The following is a 12,480-nucleotide window of genomic DNA, read 5'->3' on the forward strand; positions in this document are numbered from 1 at the left end:
ACAACACTAAAGGTCCCACAGAGTCTTCCTTTCTTGGCTGATCGAGTTCTCCTCCGTTAACCTTTCATTGCAGTGTTCGAGGATTAAAGAGGAAATGAAACGTGAACTCCGGGACAGAGAAGCAAATGCCTACGAGAATGTGAGTTTGCCTTTACTGTCTTGTTACTTTGCATGTGTAGACTCGATAACGCAAATTGGGTCTCCCAACGCTTTCCCATTTGCAGCGTATTTCGGAGCTGGAGCTCCAAGCGAAGCGATCGGAAGACGACCTGAAAAAGTCCCAAACAGAGCAGGACGCCTTGGCCAAACAGCTGGCCCAGAAGAGCAAGGTAAATGATTTGTTTTCTCCCATTTTTGTTGTTAGATTCATAGAATCCTAGAGTTTGGAAGGGACTTCCAGGGGCCATCTAGTCCAACCCCTTTTCTGCCAGAAATAATAATAATAATAATAATAATAATAATAATGATGATGATGATAATAATGATGATGATGATGTCAGGATTAATTTAGTTATGTATGTGTTTGAAATGTGCTTCTATGTATTGCCAAGATGGATGCCACTGTGAATTGAAAATGCCATGCAGAAATGTTTATACTTTGAGGCCGTGATTAAGTGAACTTGAGAAAAGTAAGATAAGGTTTGTTCTTGCTGGGAACAGAAGGGAGTTGCCGGTCTCAGCAAGAGAAGATAAGCAGATGTGCAGAGGCTTTCGGTTTTGACTAGTTTCTGAATTGTAGCTCGCTGTAGAAAGACGTGTCTGATGTATGTCCTTAGTAAACTTAGTTTCTTTTGTCACTCAAAGCCTGCAGAGTCCTTATTTTGCAACTCAGTGTCTGCTTGATCCAGCATTCCTTCCGCTGGGTATCGTCAATCTCTGACAAATACTACATAGAATCCTAGAATTGGAAGAGACTTCCAAGGGCCATCTAGTCCAACCCCTTTTCTGCCAATAATAATAATAATAATAATAATAATAATAATAATAATAATGCATAGAATCATAGAGTTTGGAAGGGACTTCCAAGGGCCATCTAGTCCAACCCCCTTCTGCCAGGAATAATAATAATAATAACAATAATAATAATAATAATAATAATAATAATAATGCATAGAATCATAGAGTTTGGAAGGGACTTCCAAGGGCCATCTAGCCCAACTCACTTCTGCCAGAAATAATAATAATAATAATAATAATAATAATAATAATAATAATAATAATGAAAGCCTTCAATGATAACAATAATAATAATAATAATAATAATAATAATAATAATAATAATAATGATGATGATGATGCATGGAATCCTAGAGTTGAAGGAGACTTCCAGGGGCCATCTAGTCCAACCCCTTTTCTGCCAGGAATAATAATAATAATAATAATAGTAATACTGCATGGAATCCTAACATTGGAAGAGACTTCCAGGGGACATTTAGTCCAACTCCCTTCTGCCTGGAATAATAATAATTAAAATTAATTAAAACTCAGGCGAGATAAGAGAGAGACAGATTATTTGCGGAGGAGAGCTCATTATAGCGGGAGTTGTGGAATCAGACTTTCCCACAGAAGGAGGGACAACATATACTCCAATGACAGAACACTGAAGCTAAGCAGAAGTGTGGGATTGTATACCTACTCTCTAAAGGTGCAGCGGAAGAGCCGGGTTTTAAGGTCCTTTTTGAAGGTTTCTAGGGTAGGGGCTTTCCTAATTTCTCCAGGTAGTGAGTTCCAGAGTCGGGGGAACTCTGAACTTTCTTCCAACCATAGGATCCTATGACTGTAAAACTACTAATATCTATGAGGCAGCATGGCCATTTGTTGGGAGGGCTTTCATTGTGTCTTCCTTTGTGGCCGAATGGGGTTGGACCAGATGTCCTTTGGGGGACCCTTCAGACCATAGGGCTTTCTATTATTCCCCAATAAATAAGATAAACAAAGGGAACCATTGCTGTTTTTGCCAAAGTTTCAGAAAGTCCCGACTTCCTTTGTTACAGGCCGAAGGAGCGCTGCGGGAAGAGTGCATATGGAGACTGCAGCAGCTGCAAGAAATGGGGCGCCGGGAGCGGCTCATCAGGTCAGACATGGATCTGGCTGTGACACAGGTACGGGCGGAAGCGACACGTAGATTGCAATAAGCAAGGGGAGCAAATCAAATCAATTATTTCGGACATCGACCAGCACAGGAAGTAAAAGTCAGAGTTTCATACCAACTTGGTACGTTTAGTACATTAGAAATATAAATATAAATACTGAAGCGCAATAGGGGTGAGTATCATGTAACCCATCTATTGTCACGTTGCCAGGGCTCTGCCTTATTTAGGTAGAGATGAATCAAACTCCCAGTTTTATCGAACAGTTTAATTAAAACAGCACTTATTTATTTATTTAAATAAGTTTAATATCTGTTTAATATGCTGTTTAATATCTACATGAAGCCGCTGGGTGAGATCATCCGGAGTTTCGGGGTGCGGTGTCATCTGTACGCAGATGACGTCCAACTCTGTCACTCCTTCCCACCTGCTACTAAGGAGGCTGTCCAGGTCCTGAACCGGTGCCTGGCCGCTGTGACGGTCTGGATGGGGGCGAACAAATTGAAACTGAATCCAGACAAGACAGAGGTACTCCTGGTCAGTCGTAAGGCCGAATGGGGCATAGGGTTACAGCCTGTGCTGGATGGGGTCGCACTCCCCTTGAAGGCGCAGGTTCGCAGCTTGGGTGTGATCCTGGATTCATCGTTGAGCCTGGATCCCCAGGTTTCAGCGGTGACCAGGGGAGCATTTGCACAGCTCAGGCTCGTGCGCCAGCTGCGCCCGTACCTCGGGAAGTCTGACTTGGCCACGGTGGTACACGCTCTGGTCACATCCCGCCTTGACTACTGCAACGCTCTCTACGTGGGGCTGCCCTTGAAGACGGCCCGGAAGCTCCAGCTAGTCCAGCGCGCGGCAGCCATGTTACTAACAGGAGCGGGACGCAGGGAGCACACAACCCCCTTGTTGTTCCAGCTCCACTGGCTGCCGATCTGCTACCGGGCCCAATTCAAGGTGCTGGTGCTATCCTACAAAGCCCTAAACGGTTCCGGCCCAAAATACCTGTCTGACCGCATCTTGGCCTATGAGCCCACGAGGACCTTGAGATCGTCCGGGGAGGCCCTTCTCTCGATCCCGCCTGCCTCACAGGCACGCCTGGCGGGGACGAGGGAGAGGGCCTTCTCGGTGGTGGCCCCCCGGCTGTGGAACACCCTCCCTGTCGACATCAGACAGGCGCCCTCCCTCATGACATTCCGCAAGAGACTAAAAACGTGGTTGTTTGAGAAGGCGTTTGACTAAGTGCTACGACAATTGGCAATGATGATTGGAATGGAGTATGGAAAACGAGACTGGATTGTGATTCTATGATGAGACGTCGCGAATGATTTAGTGTAATTGTAGTATTAATAGTGATGTTGTTGTTGTTGTTTGTGTAATTGCCTTATGGTAAATTGTTTTTTATATGTTGTACACCGCCGTGAGTCGCCCTAGGGCTGAGAACGGCGGTCTACAAGTGCAGTAAATAAGTAAATAAATAAATAAATAAATATTTATTCAACTTGTATACTCCCAGATTAAAACAATACAATTAGCTTTAAAATGACCATAACAATCACAATAGGCAGCGAGAACAGGCATAGCCCGGGTTGTTCACCCGTCGAAAGCTTGCCGGAAAAGAAAAGTTTTACAGGCTTTCCGAAAAGCAAGTAGGTCTCGGATGGTACGAGTTTCGACCGGCAAGGCATTCCATAAATAAGGGGCCACGATCGAGAAGGCCTAGTAGATGACAAATGATAGGTCTGGATGTTAAGGACTGCAAGCAGATTTTGGTCTTCAGACCGGAGTAGGGGGATAACCGGGCCCTCAGGTACGCCGACCCCAGACCATATAAGGCCTTAAAGGTTAAGGCCTTTAAGGGAGTTCTGTGTACCAAGTTTGGTTCAATTCCATCATTGGTGGAGTTCGGCATGCTCTTTGATTGTAGGGGAACTATAAATCCCAGCAACTACAACTCCCAAATGACAAAATCATAATGTTTTGAGTGATGGTCATTCCTTGTGTTGTGAGACGTTTTGTTGCCAAATTTGGTGTGATTTCGTTCATTGGTTCTTTTGTTTTTAAGGTACTCACGACGCCCAGAGCATTTTTATATATTAGGGCTGGGCAATTCGTTTTGTTAATTCGTAATTCGTTAAAAAATTCGTTAATTTTTGAATTACGAAATGATTACAAAACTTATTTTTAAACCTGGAAGTGTTTTTAAATATCGAAACGGCAGGCGCCAAAAATTTTTGTATTTCCGTCCATTTCGGAAATACGTAAGATGGCCGCCTGGCTTGCTGGGAGCTCTCCTCTCTCGGCGCCGGCTGAGCAAGCGAGCGAGAGGGCGAGCGAGAGGGCGAGCAAGGGGGCGACGGCGAGCAGCGAGCGAGAGGGCGAGTGAGAGGGCGAGCGGCGAGCGAGAGGGCGAGCGAGAGGGCGAGGGCGAGCGGCGAGCGAGAGGGCGAGTGAGAGGGCGAGCGGCGAGCAAGAGGGCGAGCGGCGAGCGAGAGGGCGAGCAGCAAGCGAGAGGGCGAGCGGCGAGCGAGAGGGCGAGCAAGAGGGCGAGGGCAAGCGGCGAGCGAGAGGGTGAGTGAGAGGGTGAGCGGCGAGCGAGAGGGCGAGCGGCGAGCGAGAGGGCGAGCGGCGAGCGAGAGGGCGAGCGAGAGGGCGAGCGGTAAGCGAGCGGCGAGCGAGAGGGTCCGCCAGAGTGAGTGCCTGCCTTCCCTCCTTAATAATAATTTCTCCTCCCTATTCTGCTAAATTAATAATTAAATTTAAAAAATATTGAAAAAATATTTTTTAAAAAGGGCGCCATCTTTACAAAATGTTTTGTAAATATTTACGAAATTTCGTAAATACCGAACTTTTTTTTGGGAAAATTTTGTAATTATTTTAAATATCGAAACAAAAAAACACCCCAATTACAAATCGATTTTAGAAACAAATTTTTGCGTTGTTACCCAGGCCTAATATATATATAGATTATTCTTTCCCTTACCCCAGGCGCAGTCCTTTAGGCACCAAATCACCGAAATACTGTTTTTTCAACTTCCCGAGGATTCGGTGACTGAGCAGCAGGTAATCATAGAATCATGAATAACCCTCGTTTAGAAAATACTATACAGCGTATATCTCTACGACAATGTTTCTCAGCCTGGGGGTTGCAACCCCTGGGAGGGTCGCGAGGGGGGTTTCAGAGAGGTCATTGAAGACGAACAGAAAAAAATATATTTTTGATGATCTTAGGAACTCTTTTAGTAGAGAAGGCTGAAGATCTACAATCCAGCTGTCCTCTTCCTTTTTGGTGTTGGTGCACTACAACTCCCAAAATTCAAAAACAGCCCCCCCCCCCCCAACCTTACCAGTATTCAATGTTGTCCATGTAGGTAGTGTGTCAAGTTTTGAGCAGATCCATTATGAGTTAGGTTCAGAGTGATTGTAGGTGAACTATAAATCCCAGCAACTACAACCCTAAATGTCAAGCTCTATTTTCCCCAAACTCCACCAGTGTTCACATTTGGGCATATTGAATATTTGTACCAAGTTTTGTCCAGATCCGTCATTGTTTGAGTCTGGATGTAGGTGAACTACAGCTCCCAAACTCAAGGTCAATGCCCACCAAACCCAGTATTTTCTGTTGGTCGTGGGAGTTCTGTGTGCCAAATTTGGTTCAATTCCATCACTGGTGGAGTTCGGAATATTCTTTGATTGTAGGTGAACTATAAATCCCAGCAACAACTCCCAAATGTCAATATCAATCCCCTCTAAACTCACCAGTATCCAAATTTGGGCATATCGAGTATTTGTGCCAAATTTGATCCAGTGAATGAAAATACGTCCTGAGTATCAGATATTTACATATTATTATTATTATTATTATTATTATTATTATTATTCCTTCAATATATTATTATTATTATTATTATTATTATTATTCCTTCAATATATTATTGTTATCCCTGTTACATGTTGTTGTTGTTATTATTATTATTCCTTCAATATTATTATTATTATTATTATTATTATTATTATTATTATTATTATTCCTTCAATATATTATTATCCCTGTTACTTATTATTATTAGCATTATTATTATTACTTCAATATATTATTATTATTATCATCATCATCATCCTTGTTACACCATATTATTATTATTCCTTCAATATGTTATTCTTATCCGTTACATATTATTATTATTCCTTCAATATATTATTATTATCTCTCTTACATATTATTATTATTCCTTCAATATATTATTATTATCTCTCTTACATATTATTATTATTCCTTCAATATATTATTGTTATATTATTATTAATAATAATATGTAACAGGGATTACATATTGAAGGAATATTATTATTCTTTCCATATATTATTATTATCCCTCTTACATATTATTATTATTATTATTATTATTATTATTATTCAATATATTATTATTATCCCTCTTACATATTATTATTATTATTCCTTCAATATATTATTATTATCTCTCTTACATATTATTATTATTCCTTCAATATATTATTGTTATCCCTGTTACATATTATTATTATTATTATTATTATTATTATTATTAATATGAAACAGGGATTACATATTGAAGGAATATTATTATTCCTTCAATATATTATTATTATCTCTATTACATATTATTATTATATTATTGTTATCCCTGTTACATATTATTATTATTACTATTCAATATATTATTGTTATCCCTTCTTCTTATCATTATTACTACTAAGTAAGTGCTGGATGGCTATCCTTTGGGAGGGATCGGATTGTGCATTTCCTTCAAGACAGATGGGAGTTAAACTGGATATTCCTTGAGGTCTCTTCCATGGTTATTCGTGGATTTGATTGACAATGTTTACTCGTAAGAACATTCACTCTAGTGTGACCTTGTTGTCAACGTACTCAAGTCATGCGAGAAGACAGTTCGATTGCATTATTATTATATTGTTGTTGTTGTTGTTGTTGTTATCCCTTATTATTATGCTTTCTCCTTCCTGAAAAACAGATTGTGGAGAAGATCAAGCACATCGAAGCCACGAATGCGGAATATTGCCGGAAGGAAATGGAGCTGAGGGAGGAGATGCGTGTCAAAAGATCCGAAATGGAGCAAGTGTCCGAAAACATTGAGAGGTTGAAGAAAGCCTTGGAAGGAGTTCAGGTACCACCAGAAAGCCACACTTGTCTCAGATTACTTGCTCTTGGCTGTTGGGAGTTGTAGTTCACCCAATTCCGGAGAGAACTGTGACTTCCACCAGCCATGGATATGGACCAAACTTTTAGTTGGCTCTTTCTGGGAAAGAGAAGGAAGAGGCGAAGAAAGACGTCACCAAAGAACTACGCATTCTATTCAGACACGGCAATGGACCATTCGGGATCGGAAGAAGGAACTGTTGTTTTCAAACAACGTCAATGGACTAAATTCTCTGAATAAAAGAAAAAAGATTTGGTACCAAATAAAAAAGGACATTATGATGTTGTTTCTTTGCAAGAAACGCACATCACACAAAGAAAAATTGACCCAGGATGTTGGGAGTTCTAGTTCACCCACATTGAGAGAGTTCTAGTTCATCCCACCAACAATGGACATAGACCCGCAAACCATGGATATGGGCCAAACTTGGTATACAGACCCAACATGACCAACTTTGAATACTGGCAAAGTTTAGGGAGAAAATTGACTCAGAATGTTGGGAGTTATAGTTCACCCACATTGAGAGAGTTATAGTTCATCCTACCAACAATGGATATAGACTTGCAAACCATGGATATGGGCCATACTTGGCATACAGACCCAACATGACCAACTTTGAAGATTGACAAAGCTTGGGAAGAAAAATTAGCTCAAGATGTTGGGAGTTGTAGTTCACGCACTTCCAGAGAGTTATAGTTCACCTCACCAACAATTGATATGGACCAAATCTGACATACAGATCCAACATGATGACCAACTTTGAATACTGGCAGGGTTTAGGAAGTGAATTATTGACCTAGGATGTTGGGAGTTGTAGTTCACCCACTTCCAGAGAGTTATAGGTCATCTCACCAACAATTGATATGGGCCAAACTTGACATACAAACCCGACATGACCAACTTTGAATACTGGCAGGGTTTAGGAAGTGAATTATTGATCTAGGATGTTGGGAGTTGTAGTTCACCCACATTGAGAGAGTTCTAGTTCATCCCACCAACTATGGATCTAGACCAAATTTGGCATACAAACCCAACATGACCAACTTTGAATACTGGCAGGGTTTAGGAAGTGAGTTGTTGACTTAGGATGTTGGGAGCTGTAGTTCACCCATATCCAGAGAATTATAGTTCATCCCACCAACTATGGATCTGGACCAAACTTGGCATACAAACCCAACATGATTAACTTTGAATACTGGCAGGGTTTAGGAGTTGTCTCAAGAAGTTGGGAGTTGTAGTTCTCCTACAAACAAACGTTTGTCCTTTCCTCTATTTCCCCTCTTAGGATTTCTTGCAAACTCCCTACTGCAGCCACAGTTTGCAGAAGAAGCTCTCCGATCTTCAGAACGTCAACCTGACCCCACCGGCTTCAGACGTCCAAGCCGCAACGGTCCAAATCCTGGGTGGTTTGTTGAACTGGGTGGACGCGACGGAAGGCCTCCTTCAGGACTTGGAGTTGGATCTGCCCACCTGTGAAAAAGGTTCTTGAGAACTTCCTTTCATATGGGTTTTGTGTGTGTATATGCATATGTGTGTGTGTGTGTGGTTTTGTGCATCCGTTGTAATGTATTTTTTGGCTTTTAAGTTCCTTCTTCTGTGTTTTCCAGTGCTTTTATGAGTGATGGTCACTCGTTGGCCTGAGAGGTGTCTTGTGTCCAAATTTGGTGTCAATTCGTCCAGGAGTTTTTGAGTTCTGTTAATCCCACAAACAAACATCACATTTTTATTTATATACAAGTTTATTGAAGTATAGAAGAAGCTTGACGGTCTCAATGTTTCTTAACTCTTAGACGCACATATCTTCCTGTCTTTCCTTCTCTCCTTCCTTCTCTATCTCTTTCCTTCCTTCCCCCTTTTCTTTCTCTTCTGCTGTCTCTCTTTTCTTCCTTCTCTCTTTCCTTCTTTCCTTCCCTCCCTCTTTCTCTACATTTCCCCCCTTCCTTTGCTCCCTCTTTCCTTCCTTCCTTCCTTCCTTCCTTCCTGTCTTTCCTTCTCTTCTTCCTTCCTTCTTTATCTCTTTCCTTCCTTCCCGCATTGAGTCGCCTGTTAAGGGCTGAAAAATGCGGTATAGAAATGAAGCAAAATAAATAAATAAATAAATAATCTTTCCTTCCTTCCCCCTTTTTCTTTCTCTTCTGCTGTCTCTCTTTTCTTCCTTCTCTCTTTCCTTCTTTCCTTCCCTCCCTCTTTCTCTACATCTTCCCACCTTCTTTCGCTCCCTCTTTCCTTCCTTCTTTCCCTTTTTTCTTTCCTTCTCTCCTTCCTTCCTTCTCTAACTTTCCTTCCTCCTTTTTCTTTCCCTCCCTCTTCCTCTCCTTTCTTCCTTCTCTATCTCTTTCCTTCCTTCCTTCTCCCTTTCCTTCTTGGGCAGTGTCCTTTGGTTTTGGAGTTGTAGTTCACCTACATCCAGAGATCACTGTTCACTCAAACAATGGTGGATCTGGACCAAACTCTACATGAATACTCAATATGCCTAGATGTGAACACTGGTGGAGTTTGGGGAAAATAGAATCTTGACATTTGGGAGTTGTAGTTGCCAGGATTCATTTTTCACCTACAATCACAGAGCACTCTGAACCCCAGCAACGATAGAATTGGGTCAAACCTCCCACACAGAAGCCCCATGTGGGCCACAGCAACGCGTGACAGGGGACGGCTAGTAGATAGATAAATAAATAACCAAATTTGAGACCTGGAATTGGGGCATCAGTGGAGATGGGTTGTGTTTCCTTGACGTGAGATTTCATCTCCATTTGGCAAAGGAGTGAAATGAAACCAGACCTCCTTTACTTGTCAGGAATGTCCTCCTACATAAAGGAGCTGTGGGACCATCACCACCACACCATGGCCCGGCTTCAGACGGTTGAGGCATCTCAGGAGACCTTCCTGCAGGAGAAGCTGAAGGAGCTGAAGGACCAACTCCAGGAGGAGTTCCAAGGCAAAGAGAAGGACCTTCTGGAAGCTGAGAAGGAGCACCAAAAGGTAGAAGTTGGACTCGGGGTTGGAGTAGCCTTCTCTCTTAACCTTTCCTCATCCCCTTCCACTCACCTGGGTTTCGATTTGGCATCTAAATTGATCAAACAAAGATTGTGGGACGTTGCCTTCCCCATGTTTCTTTTGTAGTTAGCCAGGATAAGACATCATCCTGTTCTAGACACAGGCTGAAACCAGCCTTTGAATTAAATTGTATGTACAGCCTATACAGTTATACCGTGCAGTTGTTCATCAGCTCCAGCAGCCAGCGCCTTGCTTTTGGGCCAAAGTTCTTGATTTGTTCCATCAGTAGATCATCCAGGCCAGCTGTGGTGCCACCTATGTATAGAACTGTTAGTTGCAAGATTTAAACTGTTGTATCATGCTTAATCCTGCCTTTTTACCCTGTTTATATATAGTTGGAATGACTGGTTATTTATAGCTGTCAATCAGTGTTGTTTGCCCCAGTTGAATTGCTTTCTCAACCTCAATCAGGGTCTTTTAGAGTCAAGTCTCTTACTCATGTCCATCTGATAGACATTCTGATGGTAGAATGAAAAAGGAAAGCACTCCCCTCCTCCACCTCTTCCTGGAGGAGGGGAGTGCTTTCCTTTTTCATTCTGCCATCAGAGTGTCTATCAGATGGACGATCTAATGATTCACTGTCTTGCCATGTCCAGAGTTCGCGGTCAGGCCCTCAATTGGTTCAACTCATTTCTCCGGAACCGGAGTCAACGTGTGGAGTACATGGATCAAGTCTCTGATAGATCCCCCCTCCTATGTGGGGTCCCCCAAGGTGCAATTCTCTCTCCTCTTCTCTTCAACATCTACGTTAGACCCCTTGCTAGTTTGGCTCAGAGTTTCGGTCTGGACTGCTACCAATATACAGATGATACCCAACTCCTTCTGCGTTTGGAGCCTGGAGAAACGTCAATTCCAGACAATTTCACCCGATGTCTGGAAGCTCTGTCGAACTGGCTACGTGCTAGCAGACTGAAGGTGAACCCAGCGAAGACTGAGATTCTCTGGCATGGCCGCCCGGCAGGTCTGACTCCTCCGTTGCCCACCTTCGATGGTGCCACCCTCTCTCCATCGACCACTGTTAAGAGCTTGGGTGTCGTCCTGGATTCGCAGCTGACAATGGAAGCTCAGGTGGCTGCTGCCAGCAAACAGGCCTTTTTCTACCTATGACAAGCGAGGCAACTGGCACCCTCCCTATCTGACGAGGCTCTGGCAACAGTCATCCATGCCACGGTCACGTCTACGCTGGACTATTGCAACGGCCTGTATGTGGGCCTTCCGATGTCTATGACCCGAAAGCTCCGTATTGTTCAGAATGCGGCAGCCAGGCTACTCACAAGAACGCCCATGAGATGCCATAGAACTCCAGTGCTGCAACAATGACATTGACTTCCAACTGAGTACTGTGGTCTATATAAGATGCTAGTTCTGACCTTTAAAACTCTTGACGGCCAGGGTCCATCGTACCTGGATTTCAGGAAGGCCTTCTTTGACAAGGTCCCCCATGACCTTCTGGCAAGGAAACTAGTCCAATGTGGGCAAGGCAAAACTACGGTGAGGTGGATCTGGAATTGGTTAAGTGGACGAACACAGAGAGTGCTCACTAATGCTTCCTCTTCATCTTGGAAAGAAGTGACAAGTGGAGTGCCATCAGGAGGGTTCCGTCCTGGGCCCGGTCCTGTTCAACATCTTTATTAATGACTGAGATGAAGGGCTAGAAGGCAGGATCATCAAGTTTGCAGACGACACCAAATTGGGAGGGATAGCCAATAGTCCAGAGGACAGGAGCAGAATTCAAGATGATCTTGACAGATTAGAGAGATGATGGGCCAAAACTAACAAAATGAAGTTCAACAGTGACAAATGCAAGATACTCCACTTTGGCAGGAAAAACGAAATGCAAAGATACAGAATGGGGGACAATGAGGCCTGGCTCGAGAGCAGTACGTGTGAAAAAGATCTTGGAGTCCTCATGGGGAGGAAGGGGAACATGAGCCAGGAATGTGATGTGGCGGCAAAAAAAGCCAATGGGATTTTGGCCTGCATCAAGAGGAGCCTAGTGTCTAGATCTAAGGAAGTAATGCTACCCCTCTATTCTGCTTTGGTTAGACCACACCTGGAATATTGTGTCCAATTCTGGGCACCACAATTCAAGAGAGATATTGACTCTAAGCTGGAATGTGTCCAGAGGAGGGCGACTAA

General features: G+C 43.0%; 1 protein-coding gene across 1 annotated transcript in view; it reads left to right on the top strand.

Moving 5' to 3' along the window:
- Positions 1–12,480, top strand: part of FHAD1 (forkhead associated phosphopeptide binding domain 1) — a 68,339-nt gene that overhangs the window by 19,746 nt on the left and 36,113 nt on the right. Inside the window, exons 9-15 of the mRNA XM_067472872.1 lie at positions 74–139; positions 225–329; positions 1,995–2,102; positions 5,073–5,147; positions 7,099–7,251; positions 8,570–8,765; positions 10,082–10,266. Of these exons, the coding sequence (XP_067328973.1) occupies positions 74–139; positions 225–329; positions 1,995–2,102; positions 5,073–5,147; positions 7,099–7,251; positions 8,570–8,765; positions 10,082–10,266 (888 nt within the window). The remainder of the gene's footprint in view (positions 1–73; positions 140–224; positions 330–1,994; positions 2,103–5,072; positions 5,148–7,098; positions 7,252–8,569; positions 8,766–10,081; positions 10,267–12,480) is intronic.

This window comes from Anolis sagrei, chromosome 13, assembly GCF_037176765.1.
Source record: "Anolis sagrei isolate rAnoSag1 chromosome 13, rAnoSag1.mat, whole genome shotgun sequence".
Lineage (NCBI taxonomy): Eukaryota > Metazoa > Chordata > Lepidosauria > Squamata > Dactyloidae > Anolis > Anolis sagrei.